The sequence below is a fragment of the Notolepis coatsorum genome (assembly GCF_963971535.1).
Source record: "Notolepis coatsorum genome assembly, chromosome: 9".
Classification (NCBI taxonomy): domain Eukaryota; kingdom Metazoa; phylum Chordata; class Actinopteri; order Aulopiformes; family Paralepididae; genus Notolepis; species Notolepis coatsorum.
The window spans coordinates 139993662-140018951 of NC_140173.1; the positions used below are offsets into that span (position 1 = coordinate 139993662).

Here is a 25290-nt window from a genome sequence, read left to right on the forward strand (position 1 = left end):
TGTTGTTGAATCAAGTCAAATCCTAGGTAAGCATATATTGTGCGTGTGAACGTTGACATGAAAAGAAAAAAGTAAAAAAAAAAAAAAAAAGTAAAAAAAAAAATTAATAAAAAATGTTTTTTTTTATTTTTTTTTTATTTTTTTTTCGGTTTCTCACTTGATTCGATACTCGGTAGTACCGACGTGTTTCGGTTCGGTACCTCAAAAGTACCGAATTCGGTACCCATCCCTAAGTACTACACAGTCAGCAGTTCATTAGAGAGGTCAGAGTGCATCCGAGAGGTCAGGGGTCAGTGCCTCCATCAAGATAGTGGACATAATCAATTTAATACTTCCCTCCTGTCATTAGATCACAATTGTAACACATCCTCCTTTTGGCGATGGGGATCGAACCAGCAACGTCTCCGTTACTGGCTGGCTTCTCTGCCACTAGGCTACCTGCCGTTCTATATATGGGCTTCCTGTATATTAGGTTAATGGAAACTTAAAAAAAAAGAAAAATATATATCGTTATATACAGGGCCGGACCTAGCACATTTGATGCCCTAGGCAAGCTTCACCCCCCCCAAATAAGAAAATTCTAAACTTCTTAACGGTTCTATAGTAAAGTACTGCACCTTTTATTTATTACAAACAAAATGTATATGTATGGGCGGCTTGGTGGCGCAGCGGTCTAAGCGCTCGTCACCAACGCGTGAGACACCGGTATCGAATCCGACTGTCAGCGTTGCCTGGTTGCAATATAAGGGGCCTGAAAAAAACTCTATGTATAGATTTATATATATATATGAAATAATACACTTTTTTATGTCTTTTTATTATACTATTGAACTCTCCCCTAATTTCAATCCCAATCTTTTAATTTCTTAACTTCAGGACTGGGCAGCAAGCAATGTGACCAGAGGACAAATCGAAGACACCGTGCTCTATGGATATTACAGTAAGTACATGTCCTTTCCTTAGAATACAGCAATGTCCACTGGCAACAGGACAAGACCAGGATCTTCCCTGGGGTTCAGCCACGAGGTGACGGTGCCGCCCGGCTGCCGTTGATGGACTATGACCACATGCTCCTCCTATTGTAGCGGTACATCGTCCTAGTTCACTACCACATCGCGGCCGTCAGTCTAATGTGATGTTTGAGATGCTAATGGTATCATGGTGGAGATGTGATGATGTGAGATGGTATCATGGTGGAGATGTGAGATGGTATCATGGTGGAGATGTGAGATGGTGTCATGGTGGAGATGTGAGATGGTGTCATGGTGGAGATGTGAGATGGTATCATGAATACAGCTCTACCATGGGCAAAAGGAGCAGGAAGAAGAATAAATCTTATAGTTACCTGCCCCCTATTCCTAAACTAAAGTTTTACTTGATGGTCGGCGTACAACCTAATTTACCCAAAATAATAATTCATACCACCAGCAGATGATGAGGCATGACGTGTAGGACCTTGTACAATTGAATTTTTTTTATCTGACGTCAATCGGTATCAAACTACATTTGATGATCTAATATATGTATTTAGGGCTATAACTCGCGTTCTGCAGAATGCTGCAGAAAACGATAAAAACATATTTATACTTTAGACCGTATTTTAGTATAAATATGTGAATGAAAAAGTAGAACGTTGCTACATCCTAAACGATAGATACTTGACGTTGAATGGGCCATAGTAATGTCAATTTAGCAATACAATTAAAAAAGTTATAGCCCTGCAAAGAAGGGGAACATCTCCATAGACTTATAGTGGTGGCAGAGAGTGGATTAAGATCAGAATAATCTGTGGCAGATAAAGGGTTAATATATAAAAAAAAGAACTTTTAACTTTTTTGGGGGAAAAAATTGGACAAAATAAAAAATTCTAATGTTGATTTAGAATTCGAATGCCAACGTAACGAACGAAGGTTCGAGCGTTCAAATGTTTGGGCTCAGCCCTATTGTGACTCTACACATTATTCCAAAGATGGTGTAAAAATCAATTGAATCAAAGAGAATCCCTCGATACATTTCACCTGTATACCATCCTATTCCAACGGTGTTATTTGCCTTTTCAAATCTGCTGTTGTGTGTAAATTACTGGCCATGTGATGATGTCTCATCCGGCAGGAGATGACGGAGTTGTTTTTTTCTCTTCACTAGCAAATTCAGTCAACGCCAAAGAGACACTACATCATGAGTTCTCTAACAGATGCTGGGCTTAAACTGCCCGTCAGCAGCGTTCTTCTGCAACGTCTGTTCAGAAATGGCAAACTCGGGGGGGGGGGGGGGGGGGGGGGAAGAGATGAGCTGTCTCATGGCCCAGCCAGCCAGCCAGCCAGCCAATCAAACAAACCACAGCATCCATTGGCATAATGGCATCAGAAGATTATCTTTGACAGACAAGGCTCGCCGCCACACGGGGGAATCCGGCGGTTCGCCGTGCCACAATGTGTTTGTCCTCTGCACGGACGCACAAATATGATTTGGTACACATTGATTGATTTTCTGTGTCAACCATCAGGAGTTTCTGGGGAGAAATACCCTTAAAGGGAACGTTTGCTTTATACAGGGTTCATGATAGAAATGAATAATTCAGGAGGATTTAGTCGTCCCGAACGTAAGTAAGGGTGCAGCATCCTATCGGCAATTCAATTCATTTAATGGCCCAAACAGCCTGGAACCCATGTTCACGGTGCAGCAGTTACACTCAAAAGATTTATCATATATCAACGGGAAAAGCTTTTACAGTGGGTTATCATCATGGTCCGGTATCGCTCTATCTGCCTTGAGATCCTTAAAGGTCTAGATAGGACGCAGTTTTTCCCCCTAATTGCATTTGTAGACTGTCTACCAACGTCCCAGTTATGCGTCACGCGGCCAGCCAGGTACCACTGCAGGCTGAGGCTAGACGAGCTTATGCTACAACACTCGACTGCTTGTGTTTGATGTTGCTCTAATATCATTGTATTGAACGGTTTTGCGTAATACAAATATATAGTCTGCCTTTCATGACTGTACATAGGCAAGAGCACTTTTCATATGCAGTCTCACACTATTGTTATTATTATTCTTAATGTCGCTAAACAGTCTGAGAAAGACCATGAGCAACAGCACACTGAGGGAGGCAGAAACGAGGGAGGGAGGGAGAGGGGGAGGGAGAGGGAGGGAGGGAGGGAGAGAGGGATAGAGAGAGGCTTGAAAGAGCTCACTGATTGCCTGGAGCATGTATTCATGTGATCATAGCTTAGGGGAGACTGTGCTGCAGAATGATCTGCTTGCAAATTTGTTGTGTTTGTAACCTTTGGCTGTCGATCAGCAAGGATCGGTGAGGGTAATAAAACAAGAATGAAAAAAGGCTATGAAGCCTAAAAAAGTGAGGCTTAGAGAATGTTTTGCATAATGTTATTCCTACTGTAGTTCCCTCAAAGCGCGTTGTCGGTATAATGGTACGCCGCCTTTCTTAATACCACAGAAAGGCCACTCTTGTTTACAAGCCTTAACACGCGGACCCATATCGCCCGTTCTTACGTTCCTCAGTTCATTCTGCCTCTTGTTGTGGGAATATTAAGAGGATGTCGATGTCAGCATCAAACGAAGCACAGGGAACTAAGTCCTGTGATTATTACGCCAGATTGCCACGTGTCACTGAAGTAAAGACCTCTTGTACTTGTTCTATCGGACAATCTGTAGATCTTTGAGTGATTCGGTTAGATTGGATTCAAATGTATTATCATTATACAGCATTGTACAGTACAACGGAAATAAGTTTGGCATCCAACCAGAGTGCAAATGTAACAGTAAAGTGCAATAGTAATATACAATGTACAGGTGATTAAACCGGGTATAAAATATAATATAAATTAGTACTATTGAGTAATTGTAGTATTAATATGTACAGTGATACACGTATAAAGACGCTACGTGTGTAAGTCATACTGGCCAGCAGCGTAACTAGTAAGAGTAGGTGATTGATATGTACAGATATAGATATGGTATCTACATATATGTAAAAAGGATTATTATGCAGGTATGTAGTACAGACTGATATATATATATAATATATATATATATGGTAAGAATACATATATATTGCTCTATGCATATGCTGTGTGGATGTAGATTTAAGTCCAAGTCCAATTCATTAATAGAATCCATAATCCAGTTCTATGCAGCAGTGCAGTGGCTGCTTACCGGTGGGTTGTGAATAGGCACGCATGTTCAGGTCTGAACACTGAACTGAACTGCTGGATATATTTTGGAAAATCTACATGTCCGAATTCTATTCGTCTTAATGTGGCTGTGTTTGTCTTTATCCTTGTACTGCATTCTTTGTAGAGGCAGAATGCCTGCACACCCCGACCCGCCCACATCCTCCTCCTCTTCCAACGCTCCTGCATCTTTTGAGTTGGCATCACTCCTTTATTGGCCAGTAGGGGGAGACCAAGCTCCATGTGTTCACTACACTGAGCCTGCCTGTCTGAATCTGACAACCTTTGTCCATATGTCTCTTTACAAATGGAATTATTACAAGTCTGACAGAGATTTCCTAGATCGCCTTCATTGGATCTCTCTCTGGTGGCCACTGACTGACGCTCTCTGATTGGCCCCTGACATGTTTGCCCAATCGCGTGACGAGCTGTGTCTTTGCCCATTTCCGGGTCTAACAGCATGCAAACTAACCTAACGCCTAGTTTATCACTGGTTAAGCTTAGGCGACTCTTTCGAAGTTGGTTAAGGTTAGAGTTTGGAATCAGGGCTGGCGTTCTATCGCCCTGCTCTAAGACAAACTCTAACCTTAACCAACTTCGAAAGAGTGCCTAAGCTTAACCAGTGTAGAAACGGGCGTCGGCCAATCAGAGAGTGTCTCCGCAAAATGCGGCTAGGTTTAAAAATAACGCCTCTGGGCCATATCCCTGTGTGCATGTCTGCCTGCCTGCCTTTTTCTCTCTCTCTCTCTCTCTCTCTCTCTCTCTCTCTCTCTCTCTCTCTCTCTCTCTCTCTCTCTCTCTCTCTCTCTCTCTCTCTCTCTCTCTCTCTCTCTCTCTCTCTCTCTCTCTCTCTCTCTCTCTCTCTCTCTCTCTCTCTCTCTCTCTCTCTCTCTCTCTCTCTCTCTCTCTCTCTCTCTCTCTCTCTCTCTCTCCCCCCCATCTCTTTATCTCTCTTTCTCAGGTAATCTATTTATCTCTCTTTCTCAGGCCCTCTCTCTCTCTCTCTCTCTCTCTCTCTCTCTCTCAGTAGTGATCACAGTTAACAAGCATACATACGGCCAGTGACTTTTTAAAAGAGCTTATTGAGAATCTGTGCTGTTTGCAGTCGATCCTGAAGGCCCTGTGCGGCTGTTATTCAATCTAATCCGTTCAGACTATATTATTTCTCATTTGGAAACGGACATAAAATATGTTTCAATCAACCTATAGGCTAGTTGATAGATTTGAATCCACTTCACTGGTGGTTAAGAAGCCCCAAATATGAAATTCTTCAAAAATCTGAATAGGCTATTCATATACCTAAGAGTTTGGTCTATAGCTATAATATAATATCTAAGTCTTCTCACATATCACAATAGGTCTGCGTAGGTGTTTGCAAACATTATCATTGTAAACAAATATTTTTGCAGCCACAAAATAGGCTACAGCAAATAACATGAGTGGCGTTAGAGACCAGCTATGTAGAGCTCAGTCAATGAACTACTGAATGAAAACGTGTCTCCATTCCTTTCTTGTTGTGGTGCCCATTTGTATTACGGATTAGGCCTTTAATTGTTCCTGTGGGTTTTTTATTGAGACACCTTGGCTCCACTTTATTAGCCTCTCGCCTCTCACGGCACGGAGCCTTGCTTCAGCATGTTAACCGTCTCCACGGTAGGTGATATCGACCTGTTCACTGTTTACAAACATACAGTGTTCGAGCCAATCAGCGATACCAACTGAGTCACATGACTAAGTTGTCCCAGACCTGCATGAGCTGCTGCGCCAAAAGAAGTACAACGGGGCTCTATGGAGAAACCATGGCCCTCCCCTGACTAAAAGTAGTTTCAAACATAAACGTCTGGATGTCATTTAGCCAAATCAGCATGGCTGAGTGTGAGTCTTTCACCTTTTACATATCTAGCTTTGGCATGGATTGATTGTTTAGATCGCTAGCATGGCTAACAAATGCATGCGGAAAATGTCATACAATTAATTTCTCTATGTACTTACGAGTTATATACTTATTATTTGAGCATATTTGCTCAAACTCGCAACATGCAATTGCACACCAAGCATGCCTACTTGGTTTGTTTTTAAAACGATATATGGTCTCAGCACAGCTCTGTCTGCTTTTATAGCTCCCATCTGTAGTTAAAGCGCTTAATTCCGCTATCTTCTCCTTCTGATGAATTTTCATCAAATGTGCTACCATGGAAACGGCCATCTGCTTCTTCATAGCAGCTTTATCAAACAAGAATATAACACAAAAGTAAACGTTTTAAACATTTAGCGAAAACTCCAACATTTTGGGAAATTAGCTTATTTGGCATCTACCCTGGAGTTAGACAAGGATACATACCCTTTTTCTTCTCTGTGCATGCAGTAGGAGTAGGAAGACACACACCGTTAGCCTAGCTTAGCATCAGTCACTGGAAGTAGGTTCCTCCATTAGCCTAGTTTCAAACGTCTTCCTAATGTTGGAGTGTTAAGATACATACATACATACAAAAAGACACATGTTGCTGTCATTGCCTGTGTCACTGCACAGGCTGGATGCTCAATGACAACATCTGATATGTCGTCTAACATAGGACTAGGAGAGTCTTGGGTGACTACATTTGGGAGAGGCCCCTCGGCCCACACCCGCACCCCTGCAAGATTGTTACCCAGTATAATGTCCACACCATCAACAGGCAACTCAGCGCGGACACCTCTTTGCACATCACCACCTCCCAAACATGAAATGAGAGAAATGTTACGTACAGGAGCAGGGAACACAGACAACCTTGGACGAGGAGGAAAAAAAAGTCTAGCTCCCTATGCTGCAGATCTAATTAGGCAAGCTCAGTCTTTTGCTTAATCTCTTCCAAAGTGAACTCTTGTCTCTGCTTTAGTTCTTGACTTGACTGTTCCATCAGCATTTATGTAATAGCAGAAGTTCCTTCCGTTGCTCAAAACTGAGTGCCATACTGCACTATTGGCCTAAACAAAGTGTGCCACACTTGCAAACAAAGTGCCATAGTCAAGTCTGCTCAAATGAAACCTCCCCCCTTGACTAACTACAGAGCCTAACTAACTACCTATCTACTAGGGGTGGATGGTATAAACGGTATACGGTATAAACGGTATGAATTTGCTCTACGGTATGGATTTTGACTATACCTTGTAACCAGTAGAGCAGCTCTAAAATAGCAATGACATCATGTAACCACAGCGCGACTATTTCACTCGCATTTGCCCCTAAAAATAGATAGAATTAGTCATAGATAATAGATATGTGCGAACTGGAAAAAGTTATTTAGGAGCACAGAGGCTTCGCGCAGTGGGCGTGTCAACACGCAATTGTCATTTCATAATAATAAACGCAGAAGCAAACTAGCTCTTCCGCCCTGCGTTTGAAGGCTGTGTGACAACTTCTCTCGCGAGTCACGCAGTTTCTATGTGTAATGTAAACTCTGCGACGAGTCCAATGGTCTAACATGCTTTGCATCCTCGCCATTCTGGAATGCCCACGTCGCGCTAAAACCTTATGTAATGTTAACTGTCGATGTACTAGTAGCCTCAGCAAGCTAACGTTAGCTGGCTTGGGAGCATGTCTATGTACTAGTAGCCTCAGCAAGCTAACGTTAGCTGGCTCGGGAGCATGTCTATGTACTAGTAGCCTCAGCAAGCTAACGTTAGCTGGCTCGGGAGCATGTCTATGTACTAGTAGCCTCAGCAAGCTAACGTTAGCTGGCTCGGTGAGCATGTCTATGTACTAGTAGCCTCAGCAAGCTAACGTTAGCTGGCTCGGGAGCATGTCTATGTACTAGTAGCCTCAGCAAGCTAACGTTAGCTGGCTCGGGAGCATGTCTATGTACTAGTAGCCTCAGCAAGCTAACGTTAGCTGGCTCGGGAGCATGTCTATGTACTTGTAGCCTCAGCAAGCTAACGTTAGCTGGCTCGGGAGCATGTCTATGTACTAGTAGCCTCAGCAAGCTAACGTTAGCTGGCTCCACTAGCAGCATGTCGATGTAGCCTCAGCAAGCTAACGTTAGCTGGCTCCACTAGCAGCCTCCTCCCTCCCTCTCTCTCTCTCTCTGCTAACAATCCTGATTCGATTCTTGAATCTATTTAATTAAAAAGGAAGATATTGATGGACATTGGCTATAGTATAGCTCAGCAGCTGTAACAGAATAACAGCTGCCATACCAGTGTTTTACCCCTTCAGAAGCATTCATATAGACATTTTAAGATAAGTTAATATACCGTGATATATACCGTTACCGTCTATGCTTCAAATTATACCATGATATAAATTTTAGACCATACCGTCCAGCCCTACTATCTACCTCAAACCCTAATCTTCGTCCTACTACATGCAGGGGGTACTTATGCACTTGAACTCTCTGGGAAGAAGAAGTACAGTACCTGTTATACAGCCACTCCTCTGTGCCAGATACGCCAACACAAGTGCCTGTCTCTACCCACGTTTGTAGCCACCTAAAGGTCACACCAAGACAAGTCCCCCTATTGGGAACCTGCCATCTTTGCCTACCTGGGGATTAATGGTTTCCAAAACACACACTGTTAAGGTATCAACACTCCAAAGCCTCAACATGAGAAATAACAAACTAACCAAACAAATTAACAAATATCTTTACTACAAGAAATCTGCAAAAAAACAAACTGCTACTTTCCCCAAATTCCAAACAATCAAACACCCCAAGAACAAAGACCAAATCACACTCTCCAACACTGGCATAAAAATAATTAGGTTACAAACAAATGTTAGCCAACAGGCTACAAATACTAGCTCTAAACCCTCAGGTCACAGACACTAGTTCAACAAATATTTTCTCCTAATTAGCCCTTCTATAATCAGACAGAGCCCAAACAAATTGTCCCAACAGGAACTCCAATACAAATGCCAGTCAAATTACAAATGCCAGCTAAACTACTAAGCACAAAATGCTAGCCAGAATCCAACCAAAACACAACCACACTAGGCCAAATTACAAACAAAGTCAATTTACAATATCTACCAAAAAGGTCCTACAAATGGCACGAGCCCCCAATTGTCACAAACAGGTGCCATAGTCAAAGTAGGTAGTAGGTATTAAAATTGACAAAGGATCCAAAGTTGGGTGTTGCTGATACAACCTGTCCTGGTAGATGGGAAAAGCAGACCGAGGGGTTAGACAGGGGAAACATATATACTGTGAGTGTGCAGTAGGGCTGACCTTCGATTTTTTTGGAATTCGAAGCTTCGGGGGGCGAGATTCGATTTTAATTCGACGCTTCAGAAAAAAATATTTCTGTGGGCTAGATCCACAAAGAATGGATTGCACGGTGCAAGTTGCACCCTTACTTACAATTCATTATGAATTGAAAATGGGGGACCCTGATGTAAACAAGACGAAAGTCTTTCTCTGGTCTGCATCCCCTTAACAATTGTGTGTATTGAGCCGTACTGTATTGTACCCATTCTGCAATCTGTTAATAACATTTTCATTCAATCAATTCAATCAATCAAATCAATCAATCAGTAAATTGTAATGAACCAAATGAGAATATCAATAATTTTTTTTTATCTTTGACTGTGAATAACACCATGCTCAAATTGACCAGACCTGAAAAATCTAAGCAAATTAATAGATGGAAGATGATTAAACAGAAGGTTTTGTAGATAGAGTACTGAATTCTGCCATCCGGACACATGCAATTTGAAATATGATTATAGAATATAAGGCATAAAATGGTTATGCGATTAAAATGCGATTAATTCGATTAATTAATTACAAATCCTGTAATTAATTAGATTAATTCTTTTAATCGCCTGACAGCACTAATATTAATTAGTTAATATCCAGGCGCCTCGCTCCCTGTGCTCTCCGTCTGTCCTCTCCACCTCGCCTTGAGCACAGCAGAGTGGGAACTGCGGACTCAGGCTGCGGTGTGACTTCATCCAGACTGATCAAAACACATGATGGGTACAAAACTGGCTACAGGAGCTATATCCATCATAATAATAATAATTGTTAGACTAGAAGTCTTTATTTGTCATGCAGTTTAACACACACACGCGAGATGGGCGACCCACAGGAACACACACACACATGCACTGAGTCGCCGATGAAATGTCTCGCTGCACTTTTCCCATCCCGTTGTCCTTCCCCCCATGGGCAGCCGGGAGCAGATAGGGCGTCAACGTGAGCCGGGGACCAATCCAAGTGCTCCTGTCCGTCTTCGTCAAGGACGCCACAGAGTTAGCGATCTGTTGTGCATGTTTTTCCATTGGGTTTATCTTATCGGGGGGAAACCCTTGCGAGCACGGGGAGAACATGCAAACTCCACACAGAAAGGCCTGGGAAATACCCCACCTGAGTACCTGGCATCATGGAAACCTGGTCCCCAAGCGGGAATCGAACCCTGGACCTTCTTGCTGTGAGGCGACAGTTCGGTGCGGTTCTTTGCTCCTTCCTGTACAGTACACCTACCTACAGGCACCAACTGAGTTTCTAATGGAAAGCACTATAGGTCTAGTTCTTATTGTAAGAGGATTGCTGAAAACGGAGACGGATTGCTCGTTTATTGGAGAGGGCAGCTTTGTGTGATGTAAGGTCCTTGGAAGATACGACCGTCGTCCAGAGAGCATGAGGAACAATAGGTGTCCCTCCTCCGGCCCCCGACTGCTCTCCATAACCCCAGTTCTTTCACTCCGGGAATGATGAATGTCTGGGAACTGAAAACCTTTTTATTTCTTATTTATCTTTTTTTTTTTAATCTTTTTTTTTATGTTTTAATGTTTTAATGTTTTATCTTTTACTTCAGGTCAGAGATGGCTAACAAACCTGTCAACTCTTCTTAGATTAGCTTAGATGCAAATGTATTTCCTGCACCTTCAAAATATGCAGCGGTGTTTCTAAATTGCCCTCTTATTTTATTGTACTAGTTTTGCTGTGTTGCTGTACTCTTCTTACCACTGCATGTATGTCTATAGCCATCTGTGTTCCTGGCTTCTTACTTAGTGACTTTATTTGTGCACAACTAGACGATAGCTTTAATAAACTACATTGTGTTGCATGCAAGGAGCTTCCTATTATTATTTTTTGATGCACTCTTCCAAATCGAAATGGTGTAATAATGAGGGAAAACCTTTTGTCAGTTGACAAAAACAAGGACACAGTGTCATAGATGCGAACGATGCATTCTCACATAGATTGAACTGGCCTTACAGTTTTGTGCCTATGGGCCACCACTACGGGGCATACTGGCTAAGTGCTGTGAGTGAATGACTGAGCGAGGTAGTTAGTGACATTGCCAGTCATAGAGGTGCTTCGCATCTAAAACATTATGGATGGAGGGAGGGAGGGATAGATAGATAGATACTAGTCAACTATTTATTTTTCTTTATGTACTTGCTTGCTTTGCCTGATGTAGGATGTCAGTGATATTGCTTTTCTAAGCCATATTCACACAGGACTATATACCTGGGACCTTTTGTAATTACAGAGGTCCCCCCCCCCCCCTCCACAACCAGGCAGGGCCAGGACGGGCTAACTGCCGTGGACTGGAGGAGCTGGGTTGTGGACTGTAACCAATTCATTTAATTATTTAACATCGTGATTGGACTTGTTTCTTTTTCTTTTCACCACTTTTAGCTATGTCTTAGCCCTATGTATTTGTCCATCTTGTTTTTAACACATACTAAATAAGTGTATGTTATACATACATGTTTCCATGAACTGTTTTTAAATTGCTGTTATGCTGTGATGGACATCTGAATCTCCCCTCTGGGATAAATAAAGGTTTTCTTTTTTTTTGATCCACTTTTTCTCCCATTTTCTATATTTTCTCCCATCCCAATTTCGTATCATCGAATTCAACCCTCCCCTGTCACTAGGGATGGGTATCGTTAGGATTTTATCGATACTACTACTCCTATCGATACTGCTTAACGGTTCGGTACTTTATCGATACTCTTATCGGTTCTTTTTGATAATTTTTTTATGATTTTTATATTTGCAGTTGAGAGCATTGGTCATCTCCCTACAGTAAAGATTAGAAATTATTGAATTATTGTAAATTTGTGTGGAGTGGTGGGAATAGCTGCTTCAATAATAACTTATAACAACAACAGACAAGTTAGACAACTATGTATACAAAAAAAACGATATACACTGAATGATTAGTTGTTACCTAAAGTCCTTGGACTCCACTGTAGAGAACGGGTGCAGGCCTTTGACAACAAACTTTGTCACAGCCCTGTGACACTCGTTCACCCTATCCTCTGTCATCTTTCCTCTAGCTGCTAGGGAGAAAGGACTTTGGGTGGTGGAGGTAGAGGGAGGGTGTGTGGTGGGCTCACTGGGACACATTGGTGGCTGACCTTAGCTTGACGATCTATAAAAAGTTTTTAGATTGTAGTATTTGTAGCTAAACAATTATTTTGTTTATTAGCCTATTTGTAATAATTCGTTATTAGCCTAGGAAACTCCGTATCTTGGCTTACCGGCTGCAGTGGACGTGGATGCAGATGGACCACTGCGCACAAGGCAGTCGAATACGGCGCATTTCTGCAAACTAATATAGTGTTTTGCAAACAAATGTTTTGATAGATTGCTCGTATTGCCACCCTTACTGGCAAATGTTTTGTTGCACTTGTGAACGCTTCGCTCTATCCGCCATCACGACTCTGCTGTCTGTGTCTGTGTGCAGCGCGCGTCAGCACGGAGACAGCGCTGAGATGCTTCCAGCTGCAGCACATCAGGTGTGCGGGGCTTGTATGTGCGGGGCTTGTAAGCGCTGCGGTCTGACGTGCTGCAGCTGCATACTATTGACAGCGCTTTCATTAAGGAGTACCCGTATGTATGTGTAGCGCGACTCGCGAGGAGTGTGTGTAATAATGACTCGCTGCGACTCGCTTCTCGTGCAGAGACAGAGAGAGGAGAGATCGTTCGCAACTTTTAAATAATAATAATAATAATAATAATAATAATAATAATTTCTCTAGAGTATCGATAGCAGTACCGAGGACGTCGGAGCTTATAAATACTCCGGTATTTTCTAATATAGTACCGGTTCCCGTTTAAAACCGGGGTCCGGGGGGCATCCCTACCTGTCACGAACGCTGTTTCTTGCCTCCCACAAGCCGGCTGCAATGTGGACTAAGTCATGCATAGCACAAGTCCCCTCCGGTACTTGAGGTAACAGCAGTCGCATCTTTTCACCTGCGCAGGTCGATCTCTCAGTGGCGAGGAGTAACGCGTGGGAGGCTCACGCTGCCCCCGACACTTCCTGATTCTACTGCGCAGGCGCACCAACCGACCTGTAGGAGTCGCTGTCCACAACGCCCGATCCCCACCCATCAGTTTCCCACCCCCTAATACGGCCAATGTGTATTAGTATGAACGACCAGCTAAACTGAAAGCAATGTGGATCGCTGGGCTCGAACAGGAGAGCCCAGCGTCTCCGCATTTGTGGCGAGCGCCTTGCCCACTACGCCACGTAGCCGCCCATGGATAAATAAAGGTTTTCATCAATGTCTGTGATTGTAATCTTGTGCGAATGTGCCATGTTTGTACGTAATTTGTAAAGTAAAAATTCCAGGGCAAATGACCTACCATATTGATGACATTAGTGCAAATCAGCATCTCAGTCACTTGTGGTCCATTCAGGAGGGTTGTAACTGCATTTTCAGTGCAAACTTCAAATCTAGCTGCTGCACCTCAGCACGGAGATCGATAGGCATACAATTGCTTCTTATATATATTAAATATATGTCCATTCAAAGTAGGTGCACTGTTATCCAGTTCATTATTTTCCCCTTCTGGATTGTCATAGATTATCATTGAAAAAGTATTGAAGTACTCATTCCATGATTCCGTTTTTCACATCTGGCACTGGCACTGGCATGCACTGTGGTGTTGTTTTGAATTAGTTTACAACCGTCAGCCAGTGCATGTGGTGTTGTTTTGAATTTGTTTACAACCGTCAGCCAGTGCATGTGGTGTTGTTTTGAATTCGTTCAGTCAGGCAGTGCATGTGTGTTGTTATGAATTCGTCTATAACAATCAGGCAGTGCATGTGGTGTTGTTATGAATTAGTTTATAACAATCAGGCAGTGCATGTAGTGTTGTTATGAATTAGTTTGAGGTCTCATTTGAAACAGTAATTTTTTATTCCATTCATTTTTGATTATGCAAATGTGGTCAACTATCGGTATGTCAAGTTCAGTTTCGGAACGCCTTTATAAAAACATATTCTGTGTTATCATATCGTGCATTTCTCCCTAGATTACCATGGTTCCCCACGTAATATTAGTTAGACCAGTGTAAATAGGGCTTTAGAATACAAAAGATCACTGTGTTACAATTAAAATGCCTGTACACTTGTAGGCATTCACACACAACTAGTATTACGTGGGGAGGACCCATTCTAATCCAAAATCCCCCCCCCCCCCCCTGACCTCTGTGGTTTCCATGCGCATTCGTACAGGATATGTTTTTACAGAGGTTTTGACTAGTTTTGCCTGTTGGGGTGAGTCATAAGACATTATTGATCAGACATTATTGTTTCAAATGGCACCTCAATCTATTTTATAACAACATCAAATGCTCCGCCTAATGCAATAATGGATTCATGCAAAGTACTTCAATATCTTTTCAATGATAAATCAAATCTATGACAATCCAGCGGGGGAAGAATAATGAACCGGAACACACTTACAGTATGTGCACCTACTTTGGATGGAAATACATTTCCCAAGAAGGGACTGTAGGCCTATCGATCTCCTTGCTGAGGTGCAGCAGATTGATTCGGCGTTTGCACTGAAAATGCATGAAACCTTCTCCTATATTGATTTTTACTACTAACAACAACAAATTACGGCCCCAAATTACTGAGATGCCGATTCGCAAGGGACTAATATTATCAGGTGACCTCTGTGTTTGCTGAAATATGGAAGGTCATTTGCGCTGGGATTTTTACTTTTACAAATTACAGACATGCACGAATGGGATTAAGATCACAGACGACCTCTGCAATTATTACAAATTACTAGAGGTCCCCAGGTAATACTAGTCTCGTGCGAATAGGGCTTATGATGAATGAAGCACACTGTGGTGCATTGAAGAGATGGATGACCTTCCTGCAGAAGCTGAATTTGTATTTATATATGTATTGTATTACATACATGTATTATATATTTGCTTGCATTTCCAGCTAACATGCTCCCTGTTGAGACTGAAGACTGCTGTGAGATTTCTGATTTTGTCAATGTGCAGTCATGCGATTCCTAATCCTAAATATGTATTTATTGTCATTATATAGCACAAGTACAGTACAGGTTTGGCATCCAACCAGAATGCAAATGTAACAGTAAAATGCAATAGTAATATACAATGTCCAGGTGATTAAACTGGGTACAAAATATATAAATTAGTACTACTGGGTGTAGTGCTAATCAGATGTATGTACAGTACAGAGTTGTAGTATAATATACAGTGATACAGGTATAAAGACGGTATGCTAGTAGTCATACTGGCCAGCAGCGTAAGAGTAGGATATGTATTTCGAGGGGCTCTCTCAATGAGGTTCACTTGACCAATAAGGTGAAAATGCCACCTAATGACTTGCATCCCCTTTACGGTCCAATCATAGGAGATGCTTGGAGTTATTAGTTATTAGTGGAGCTGATTAGTAACACAACCAATTATCTTCCTTTAAGTCTCAGTTTGTCTCCGTCATCAGGCCCGTTAGTATAGCATTTGTAATAGTGAAGAACGTTTCCATTAATTCCATTGCACACACAGGGAATAACACCAAATTAACACATTATTTTAGACTCACTCCGTAATTCACTACAAGAGTTTACATATCTAGGAATAAAGATCAGTCCATCGAACTATGACCCAATAATAGCCTCTTTACTTTTACTTTTACTTATCCTATTTGTCCCGGTTGGGGCATAAGGCCGCAATCATACACTGCCACTGAATCCTGTCTTGTGCTTTGGCCTGCGCTTCGTCCCAGGAAAGACCCATCTCCTTCAGCTCCATCATCACTGTCCTTCGCCACGTGTTCTTTGGTCTACCCCTCTTTCTCTTCCCAACTGGGGTCCATCTCAAGGCAACTTTGGGTAACCTTTCATTGGGCATCCTCAATACATGACCGAGTCATCTTAACCTCTGTCTCCTTATCTCAAGGGACATATGCAAGCTGCCTGTCTTCTTATAATGGCAATAATAGCCTCAGAATCTATTAATTGATGGCGGGGCGACAGTGGCTCAGGAGGTAGAGCGGCCATCTGGTAATCGGAAGGTTCCCGGTTCGATTCCCGCTCCTCCTGGGCAGCGTGTCAACGTGTCCTTGAGCAAGATACTTAACCCCTAATACTGTAGCTTCCGATGAGCAGGTTGGCACCTTGCAGGGTTACTTACCTCCACAGGTCGGTGTGTGAATGTGTGAGTGAATGGGTGAATGTGAGGAACAAAATTGTAAAGCACTTTGGATAAAAGTGCTATATAAATGCACCATTGGTTTTTTCTCGCTTCCTCTGTCCTTAATTGGCCACGTTAATATTATAAAAATCTTACCTACATTTCTATATTTATTTCAGTCTTTGCCCCTGAACTCCTCTGCCCTGCCCCCCCCCCCCCCCCAAAATAAAACATTTATTACCAATTTTCTATGGAAGGATAAATCACCAAGATTACACCTGACCCTACTACAGTATATTGGCCATAATAATATATTATGTAAGAGGGGGGTTTGTTGTTACAGTGAGAGGATATTGGTATTTCATGGCAGCCCAAGTAAGAGCAGTAATGTTCTGGTTTTCAAAGGAAACCTGTACGTGCCTAGTCTACCTTGGGTGCAGACAACCCCCTCTGCCCCCGAACCGGTGTTCTGATTCTCCTAAGAAGTGAAAAGAGAAATCACAAAACCCCTTTGTTAAAAACACAGTGGAGTTTTAAAGCACAGAGATACTTTGATTCAGATATAAAACTCTTGTGCTTTTCTCCTCTATGGGGTAATGGAAGCTTTATACCAGCGACTCATGACCTGGGGTTCAAGACAAAGGTATTGGCAGAATCATGGATATGTATGATTAATGATGAAGTGCTTCTGACTTTGGAGGACCTGTGTAAAAGAATACGACATACCGTTAACACATTTTCTTCTTTCAACAAGTGCTTACAGATAAGGAGCTATATATATATCAAAGACCCAAGGTAACTCAGTCCAAATGTCACCTCTTACTGCTTTGGAAAAGATGATGGTACATTACTCTGATGGTCAGGGTCCGGTATCTCTGATCTATGATATATTTGTTAGGATGTCGGTGGGTAGAGTAAATGTAATGATTTAAATATAGAGTTAACAGTTGATGATTGGGACACTAGGCCTGCCGCGATAAGCAATAAATCGATTAATTGCTGCGATAATTAAAATGAATGCAATGATTTTGACGGGCGCGATTAATTGCTATTTGCGCGTTTGTTTTAATGAGGCGGAACCAGTGCCCCTTCAGTCACTGTCCGTGTTGGGAGGCGGGCCGCTGACGTTACTAGAGTACAGCACTCCCGTGGGGCAACGCCACATAGACATTTCTCAATAGTGTTGCTCCTTTTAACCAAGTAGCATTATTTGTAGTGTAACGTTAGCTATTTTTAGACCCAAGTAGTTACTCGCTACTGCCCGGAGAAACTGGACTGCTAAATAAAGATGAAAGATAGAGCTTTGATTCTCATTCCATGCTAACAACATTAGCTAAATATCTAACAAACGAAATACAACGTATAGCATAGCTACAAGTACAACACAGAATAACGTTAATACAATTACATGCATCATTGTTTACAATGAACGGGTGGGGCTAGTCAAAGGACTGGACACGGGGACAAGTTAAACATGAATTAATTTATTATAACACTCCGGTAGTTTCGAGTCGTGCTGCAGTGCTTACGCACCACAGCTATTCTATTACTGCTTTGACGCTTCCTCCTCATCGTTGATTGCCTGTAGTAGCTGCATCTAACGTTAGTAGCTAACGTTAAAACTAACCGAAAGGTAGTTGTTCACCAACAATTTGTTTTATCATTAGCTCAAAAACAGAACCGGACGAGTCATGTTGTCGGCTCATAGTTTCTGCTTAGGATAATAACAACAATACTTCCGGTCCGGTCGGTGGGCTTCAAAATAAAAGTCAAACACCGGAAAAGACGGAGCGGTGGGCTTCAAAATAAAAGTTTTGGGAAATAAATTTCTCAAAAAAAATTCTCTAACCGGTCGCAATAATATCGCTTATCGCGATATTTTCGGGGGCAATTAATCGCCCAGCAAAATGTGTTATCGTGGCAGGCCTTTGGGAGGAAGTGTTATTATCATACAGCTCCTAGGTTCAGACGATCAATTCAAGATTTAAACTACTTCAGTACAAGTGGATTATGCGTACCTACTGTATATTACCTCGTTACTCCATCCTTTTGATACCAATATTCCATGTGGAGGAAGGCACATTGTTTCACTGCTTAAGGGAGTGCCCAGGAATCATGAGATTTTGGAAGGGTGTACTTGATATATTATCACAAATAGTGTCTGAAAAGTTACCAGTGTGTCCACAGCTGCGCCTCCACGTCTGTTCCCCGAGGGACTGAATTAATGATAACAAGAAGAGAATGATTGTATTTTGTCTTCTCCACGCTAAAGTACACAATTGCACTCTTTTGGAGGAGTCCAGACAAACCAGGTATATCAGTCAATGGTTCAGGGACTTACTTTGGAGGAATTGACTTTTGCTAAAAATGTTTTTGATTGAGAACATCATGATTTGAGAACATCGTATGATGACGACTTCACCGTTGTGAAGGAAGGGTGCACTGCATTTACAACACAAGAAAGAATGATAGCAACACGGCATGCGGCACAATAATAGTTTTATCTCGATTCTCTTGTTTAATTGAAATTGAAACTTGATCAATCACCCAGCCCAGTCAATAACAACTCCACTACATAACATTACCATATATATTTAGTAGAGTTGTTCCGATACCGATACCAGTATCGGAAATGCCGCCGATACTGCCTAAAATGCTGGTATCGGTATCGGCGAGTACCCTCTAATTCTGCGCTCCGATCCCACATGACGTAATTTATCAACAACACTGCGGTCTGCTGAGCATTATAAAACAAACGTGTGTTTAATCTACTGTGAATTAAAGTGTCAATGCCATTTGTCATTTTAACAGCAGCTTTTTAAATGCCATCGTCCCGACAGAGCGCTGTTGACGGGGAACTCTGGTGTTATTAGCATTAGCTGAACAGCTAACCGAAAGCTAGCGTTAAGTTTTAGCTTTAACATTACCTTGGCTAAAGTTGGGGCTATTCATAATCCAGCAATAATGGCTGCAGACCTGCACAGGAGTATTCCAAGGTAAATCACTTTTTCACCAGTAATGTTACATTGTTTCCATCTAACGTTAGCTCATGCTAGCTACCCTAGCTCACGCTAACGTCGTCACTGATCTACCTCTCGCACACAATTAATGACATAATGTGCACAGCCATATCGGTGACAATGTTTAGCTTTTAGTGCCAAATGATAAGAGTCTGAGGCGGAGTCTCAAAAGAGAATGTTGAATATTTATTGTGCAAAAATCACAACAGAGCCTCTACTACTACAGTAGCTAACATAAACGGAGCCTTGTGGAAGCAAGTGCAGCAACCTATAATGTCCGTGTGGAACCAATGTGCCAACAACCTTTCCGTGGGTGAACTCATTGAGATAGTTTTCAATTACTGATACTAATACTAATCTATACAATCACCTGTTGTTGAATAAATACTAGGGATGTCCCGATCCAATCACGTGATCGGGATCGGGGCTGATCACGTGATTTTCCGAAGATCGGGATCGACAAAAAAAATAAATAAAAAAAATCTGGATTTTTTTTTCTTTTCTTTTTTTACTTTAAATTTTAAATTTTTTTATTCAACAAACATGACCATGTTCACGTCTTAAACTCATAATGAGGCCTTAGTTTTGGTTTTAAATTGCAAATCATCATTCATTTATTTATTGTCACACAGAGCAGAAGAATTTTGCCAAAACAAACCAATAGTATCCAGCTGCAGAACGGCAGACCAGCCACACTCTCAGACCCAAATTTAATAATTAAATCAAAGGAAATGCGTTTGGGTCTGAGAGTGTGGCTGGCCTGCCGTTCTGCAGCTGGATACTATTGGTTTGTTTTGGCAAAATTCTTCTGCTCTGTGTGACAATAAATAAATTAATGATGATATGCAATTTAAAACCAAAACTAAGGCCTCAGTATGAGTTTAAGACGTGACCATGGTCATGTTTGTTGAATAAAAAAAAAAAAAAAAAAAAATCTATTTGGATCGGGAAAGATCGGTATCGGTAGATACTCAAAATCACATGATCGGGATCGGATCGGGAGCAAAAAAACGTGATCGGGACATCCCTAATAAATACCATTACTTTATAGTTATTACAAAAAAACAGTATATAAAACAGTAGCTGTATAAAAAAATTAAATAAAAAGTTTTATAATTTATATAATATATATATATATATATATATATATTTTTTTTAATGTATGCACTGGTATCGGATCAGTATCGGTATCGGCCGATACCCAAAGCTTAGGTATCGGAATCGGATCGGGAAGGAAAAAATGGTATCGGAACATCTCTAATATTTAGGACCATATACAGTCAGGACCATATACAATCAGCTCCATATACAGTCAGTCAGGACTGATTTGATTGATTGAAAACTTTATTAACAGATTGCAGAATTGGTACAATACAGTACGGCTCAATTAGGGCTGTCTTAAATACTTCGAAGCTTCGTTCGATGGGCATGGGATTCGAATATGAAAATAAAATTAGATTATGTTAAAAAAAAATATATATATATATAATTATATATATGATTTTTTTCTTTCTTTCTTTTGAAAATCAACTCTGCCTCTCTTTGTTAATTACAACAAGCAATGCTGTTTGTTATTTAAGATGAGGTCGGAGAGCGGAGAATTTCGACTCGTTGTGTGTTGGCAGCTTGGCGCTGATAATACATATTAAAAAAAAATTTAATTCATTGAATTCAGCTCAATTCGATTTCAAATGGCACATAGTCTTTTTTTATTATGTATAGGTTACTAATAATTATTTAATAAATATTAATTACCCCAAATCCCAGTTTTTACAGTATAACAAAACCAAAAAGGATCGGTATCGGGCAGTGTATCGGCCGATATGGCTCATAGACGATCGGTATCGGTGGCAAAAAACGTGATCGGGGCATCCGTAGTTTTAGGAGTAAGGTCAAGCAGTAGTCTGACCAGTTTGTTTTGTGATGTTTGTAATCTTGTTTTTAGTGCCTTTGAGGTGCTTTGGTACTAGGGCTGGGCGATATGGAAAAAAATCATATCGCGATAACAATATGATAATGTTATCATATTTCTCGATATCGATAATTATCGAATTGTTATAGTATAAAAAAAAAAGATTTACGATTTTTTTTATTTCGATATTCGATATCGATTATTAAAATATATCGCGACATTTATTGTTATCGTTATATCGCCCAGCCCTACCTTGAAGTGCAAGCATAGTCGTAGTACCCTTGAATGAGTGCTCCTGTTAGAGTCTTCAAGACCATATACAGTCAGGACCATATACAGTCAGTCAGGACCAGATACAGTCAGTCAGGACCAGATACAGTCAGGACCATTATACAGTCAGTCAGGACCAGATACAGTCAGTCAGGACCATTTACAGTCAGTCAGGACCAGATACAGTCAGTCAGGACCAGATACAGTCAGTCAGGACCAGATACAGTCAGTCAGGACCAGATACAGTCAGGACCATTATACAGTCAGTCAGGACCAGATACAGTCAGGACCATTATACAGTCAGTCAGGACCAGATACAGTCAGTCAGGACCAGATACAGTCAGGACCATTTACAGTCAGTCAGGACCAGATACAGTCAGGACCATTTACAGTCAGTCAGGACCAGATACAGTCAGGACCATTATACAGTCAGTCAGGACCAGATACAGTCAGGACCATTATACAGTCAGTCAGGACCAGATACAGTCAGTCAGGACCAGATACAGTCAGTCAGGACCAGATACAGTCAGGACCATATACAGTCAGTCAGGACCAGATACAGTCAGTCAGGACCAGATACAGTCAGTCAGGACCAGATACAGTCAGTCAGGACCAGATACATTCAGGACCAGATACAGTCAGGACCAGATACAGTCAGTCAGGACCAGATACAGTCAGTCAGGACCAGATACAGTCAGTCAGGACCAGATACAGTCAGTCAGGACCAGATACAGTCAGTCAGGACCAGATACAGTCAGGACCAGATACAGTCAGTCAGGACCATTTACAGTCAGTCAGGACCAGATACAGTCAGTCAGGACCAGATACAGTCAGTCAGGACCAGATACAGTCAGTCAGGACCAGATACAGTCAGTCAGGACCAGATACAGTCAGGACCATTTACAGTCAGTCAGGACCAGATACAGTCAGTCAGGACCAGATACAGTCAGTCAGGACCAGATACAGTCAGTCAGGACCAGATACAGTCAGTCAGGACCAGATACAGTCAGTCAGGACCAGATACAGTCAGTCAGGACCAGATACAGTCAGGACCATTTACAGTCAGTCAGGACCATTTACAGTCAGTCAGGACCAGATACAGTCAGGACCAGATACAGTCAGTCAGGACCAGATACAGTCAGTCAGGACCAGATACAGTCAGTCAGGACCAGATACAGTCAGTCAGGACCAGATACAGTCAGTCAGGACCAGATACAGTCAGTCAGATGACAGTCAGTCAGATGACAATACATTGGAACAGAATCGACAACGCTAGGGGTTCAGCAGGTGTATTCTGAATGCCAAGTATGACAACATCACCGTCGTGAAGGGCATATGGGCGAGTGGTGATATGGGGGGAAACCCGGTAATAATAAAATGTCACTCGGCTGCATTTAAGCAAAGCCGCTCAGTATAGTCCACTATGTTGAACGCGCGTTATGGTAGCTTGTTACATGCTAGGTAGCTAGCCGGCTAATGCTGGTTGACTTGTCATTCTCATCCGACTCGAAGGAGACGCGTCGCATGCTGTTGTTCGCCCCCATGTCAGACCGCACTGATATCCGAAAGCGACGACTCTACATGCAATTATTTTCATCCACTGATGTGTTTTTGTCTAAGTTTGTCTACGTTGTCAAGCCGGTGGCAGGAGTCTGTAGTTCCGCGCGCAGTGATCTGTCCACTTCCCCTAGATGGGCGGCATCTTCTAGAAAATGAGTGTTCATTGGAGGAGCTTAGAGCGCATCTGTACAACGATGATGTTCATTGGTTATGGTTGGATTATTATGAGGCGCAAATGGGAGGAATCAAGGGGGGAGTCAGAGTTCGGTTTGTGCCAGTGAGCGAATCAGCAGATTGCAGAATGATTTTTTTGTTTTGTTTTGTAATTACTAGTACTCGCCAGACTGGCGAGTGCTCTTCATGAATTACTCGCCAAACGTAAAAAATACTCGCATTTGGCGAGTAAAGTGGCCTAATTTCCTCCCCTGGTTGTTACCTACAGTACCCGGAGCTGCTAACTGGCTAACGTTATGAGAGCTAACGTTGTTACCTACAGTACCCGGAGCTGCTAACTGGCTAACGTTATGAGAGCTAACGTTGCTACCTACAGTACCCGGAGCTGCTAACTGGCTAACGTTATGAGAGCTAACGTTGTTACCTACAGTACCCGGAGCTGCTAACTGGCTAACGTTATGAGAGCTAACGGTGCTACCTACAGTACCCGGAGCTGCTAACTGGCTAACGTTATGAGAGCTAACGGTGCTACCTACAGTACCCGGAGCTGCTAACTGGCTAACGTTATGAGAGCTAACGTTGCTACCTACAGTACCCGGAGCTGCTAAGGTAAAGTTACTTGATTTCACTTTGAAAACGTTGAAATGACCAGTGACCACCTGTAATTGCACTGTTTACTATTTCATACAGTACTTGGTTTCAATAAATGAACCCAGTACATTTTACTGGGTTCAAACTGACACAAAATGTTGATTTATTCATTATGATCTGTTTTAAAATGAGAAATATAGGCCTCTCTCTTATACATGCCTCCTCCTAATAAAAGCCTGGTACCCGCTACAGTTGAAACAAATACAAGCCCGGGTCACTATTAGAGGAATTACGGTATGTTTATAATACAATATAATATAATATATAGGGATGTCCGATATTATCGGCCGATATCGGCGTTAAAATTTGATATCGGAAAATATCGGTATCGGTTTTCAAATTTTTTTTTCTTTTTTTTTTTTTTTTTTACATTTCTATAACCTTTATTTACCCAAGCAAGCAAGTAAGAACAAATTCTGATTTTATTTATTGTCAAAAGTATGCATAATGTTGTGTTAATTCCACAACAAGAGACATGTAATGTTAATTACCTGAAATTATTCAGTTTTTGGGGGGTGGGGGGAACCCTGCATATATCGGTATCGGTTGATATCGGTATCGGAAATTAAGAGTTGGACTATATCGGTATCGGTAAAAAAGCCAATATCGAGCATCCCTAATAATATATAATTACATATAATTGTTTATATGTATGTATGTGTATATATCTATGGCCAGGACACATTTGAATGTTATAAAGACGCCCTCCTCCTCCTCCTCCTCCCAGCCTCTTCCATATCAGTTCACCATTAATGTCTTTTCATTCCACACCTACTGCCAAGAAATTGATGGGTCTCTGTCCCCCGCAATGAGGTGATGAGGTGCCCACAAGTCCCTACTGGGGAAAGAATGGCTGCTTTTCAATCAGATAACGGCGCCGCTGAACTATAAATTGAAATAAAATGATACAATTTAAAGGCTGCCTGTTGCTACTCCCCACCCTATTCCCAAAACGACATAGATGAAAAGAATCATACGCCTTCTCATTCTCATGTTCCCATTTACTGTGACAAAACGGTATTTAAAAAAAATTAAATAAATCTGTTTAAGAAGTAATGTTTTGAAACGAATTATGCCTTCATTCTGTTTCAGAACGAGCATTATGA

General features: G+C 41.7%; 1 protein-coding gene across 1 annotated transcript in view; it reads left to right on the top strand.

Moving 5' to 3' along the window:
• The window catches only part of lmbrd1 (LMBR1 domain containing 1), a 199962-nt gene that overhangs the window by 18106 nt on the left and 156566 nt on the right, over window positions 1-25290 (top strand). The window contains exon 3 of the mRNA XM_084321152.1: window positions 877-940. Coding sequence (XP_084177278.1) covers window positions 877-940 — 64 coding nt within the window. The remainder of the gene's footprint in view (window positions 1-876; window positions 941-25290) is intronic.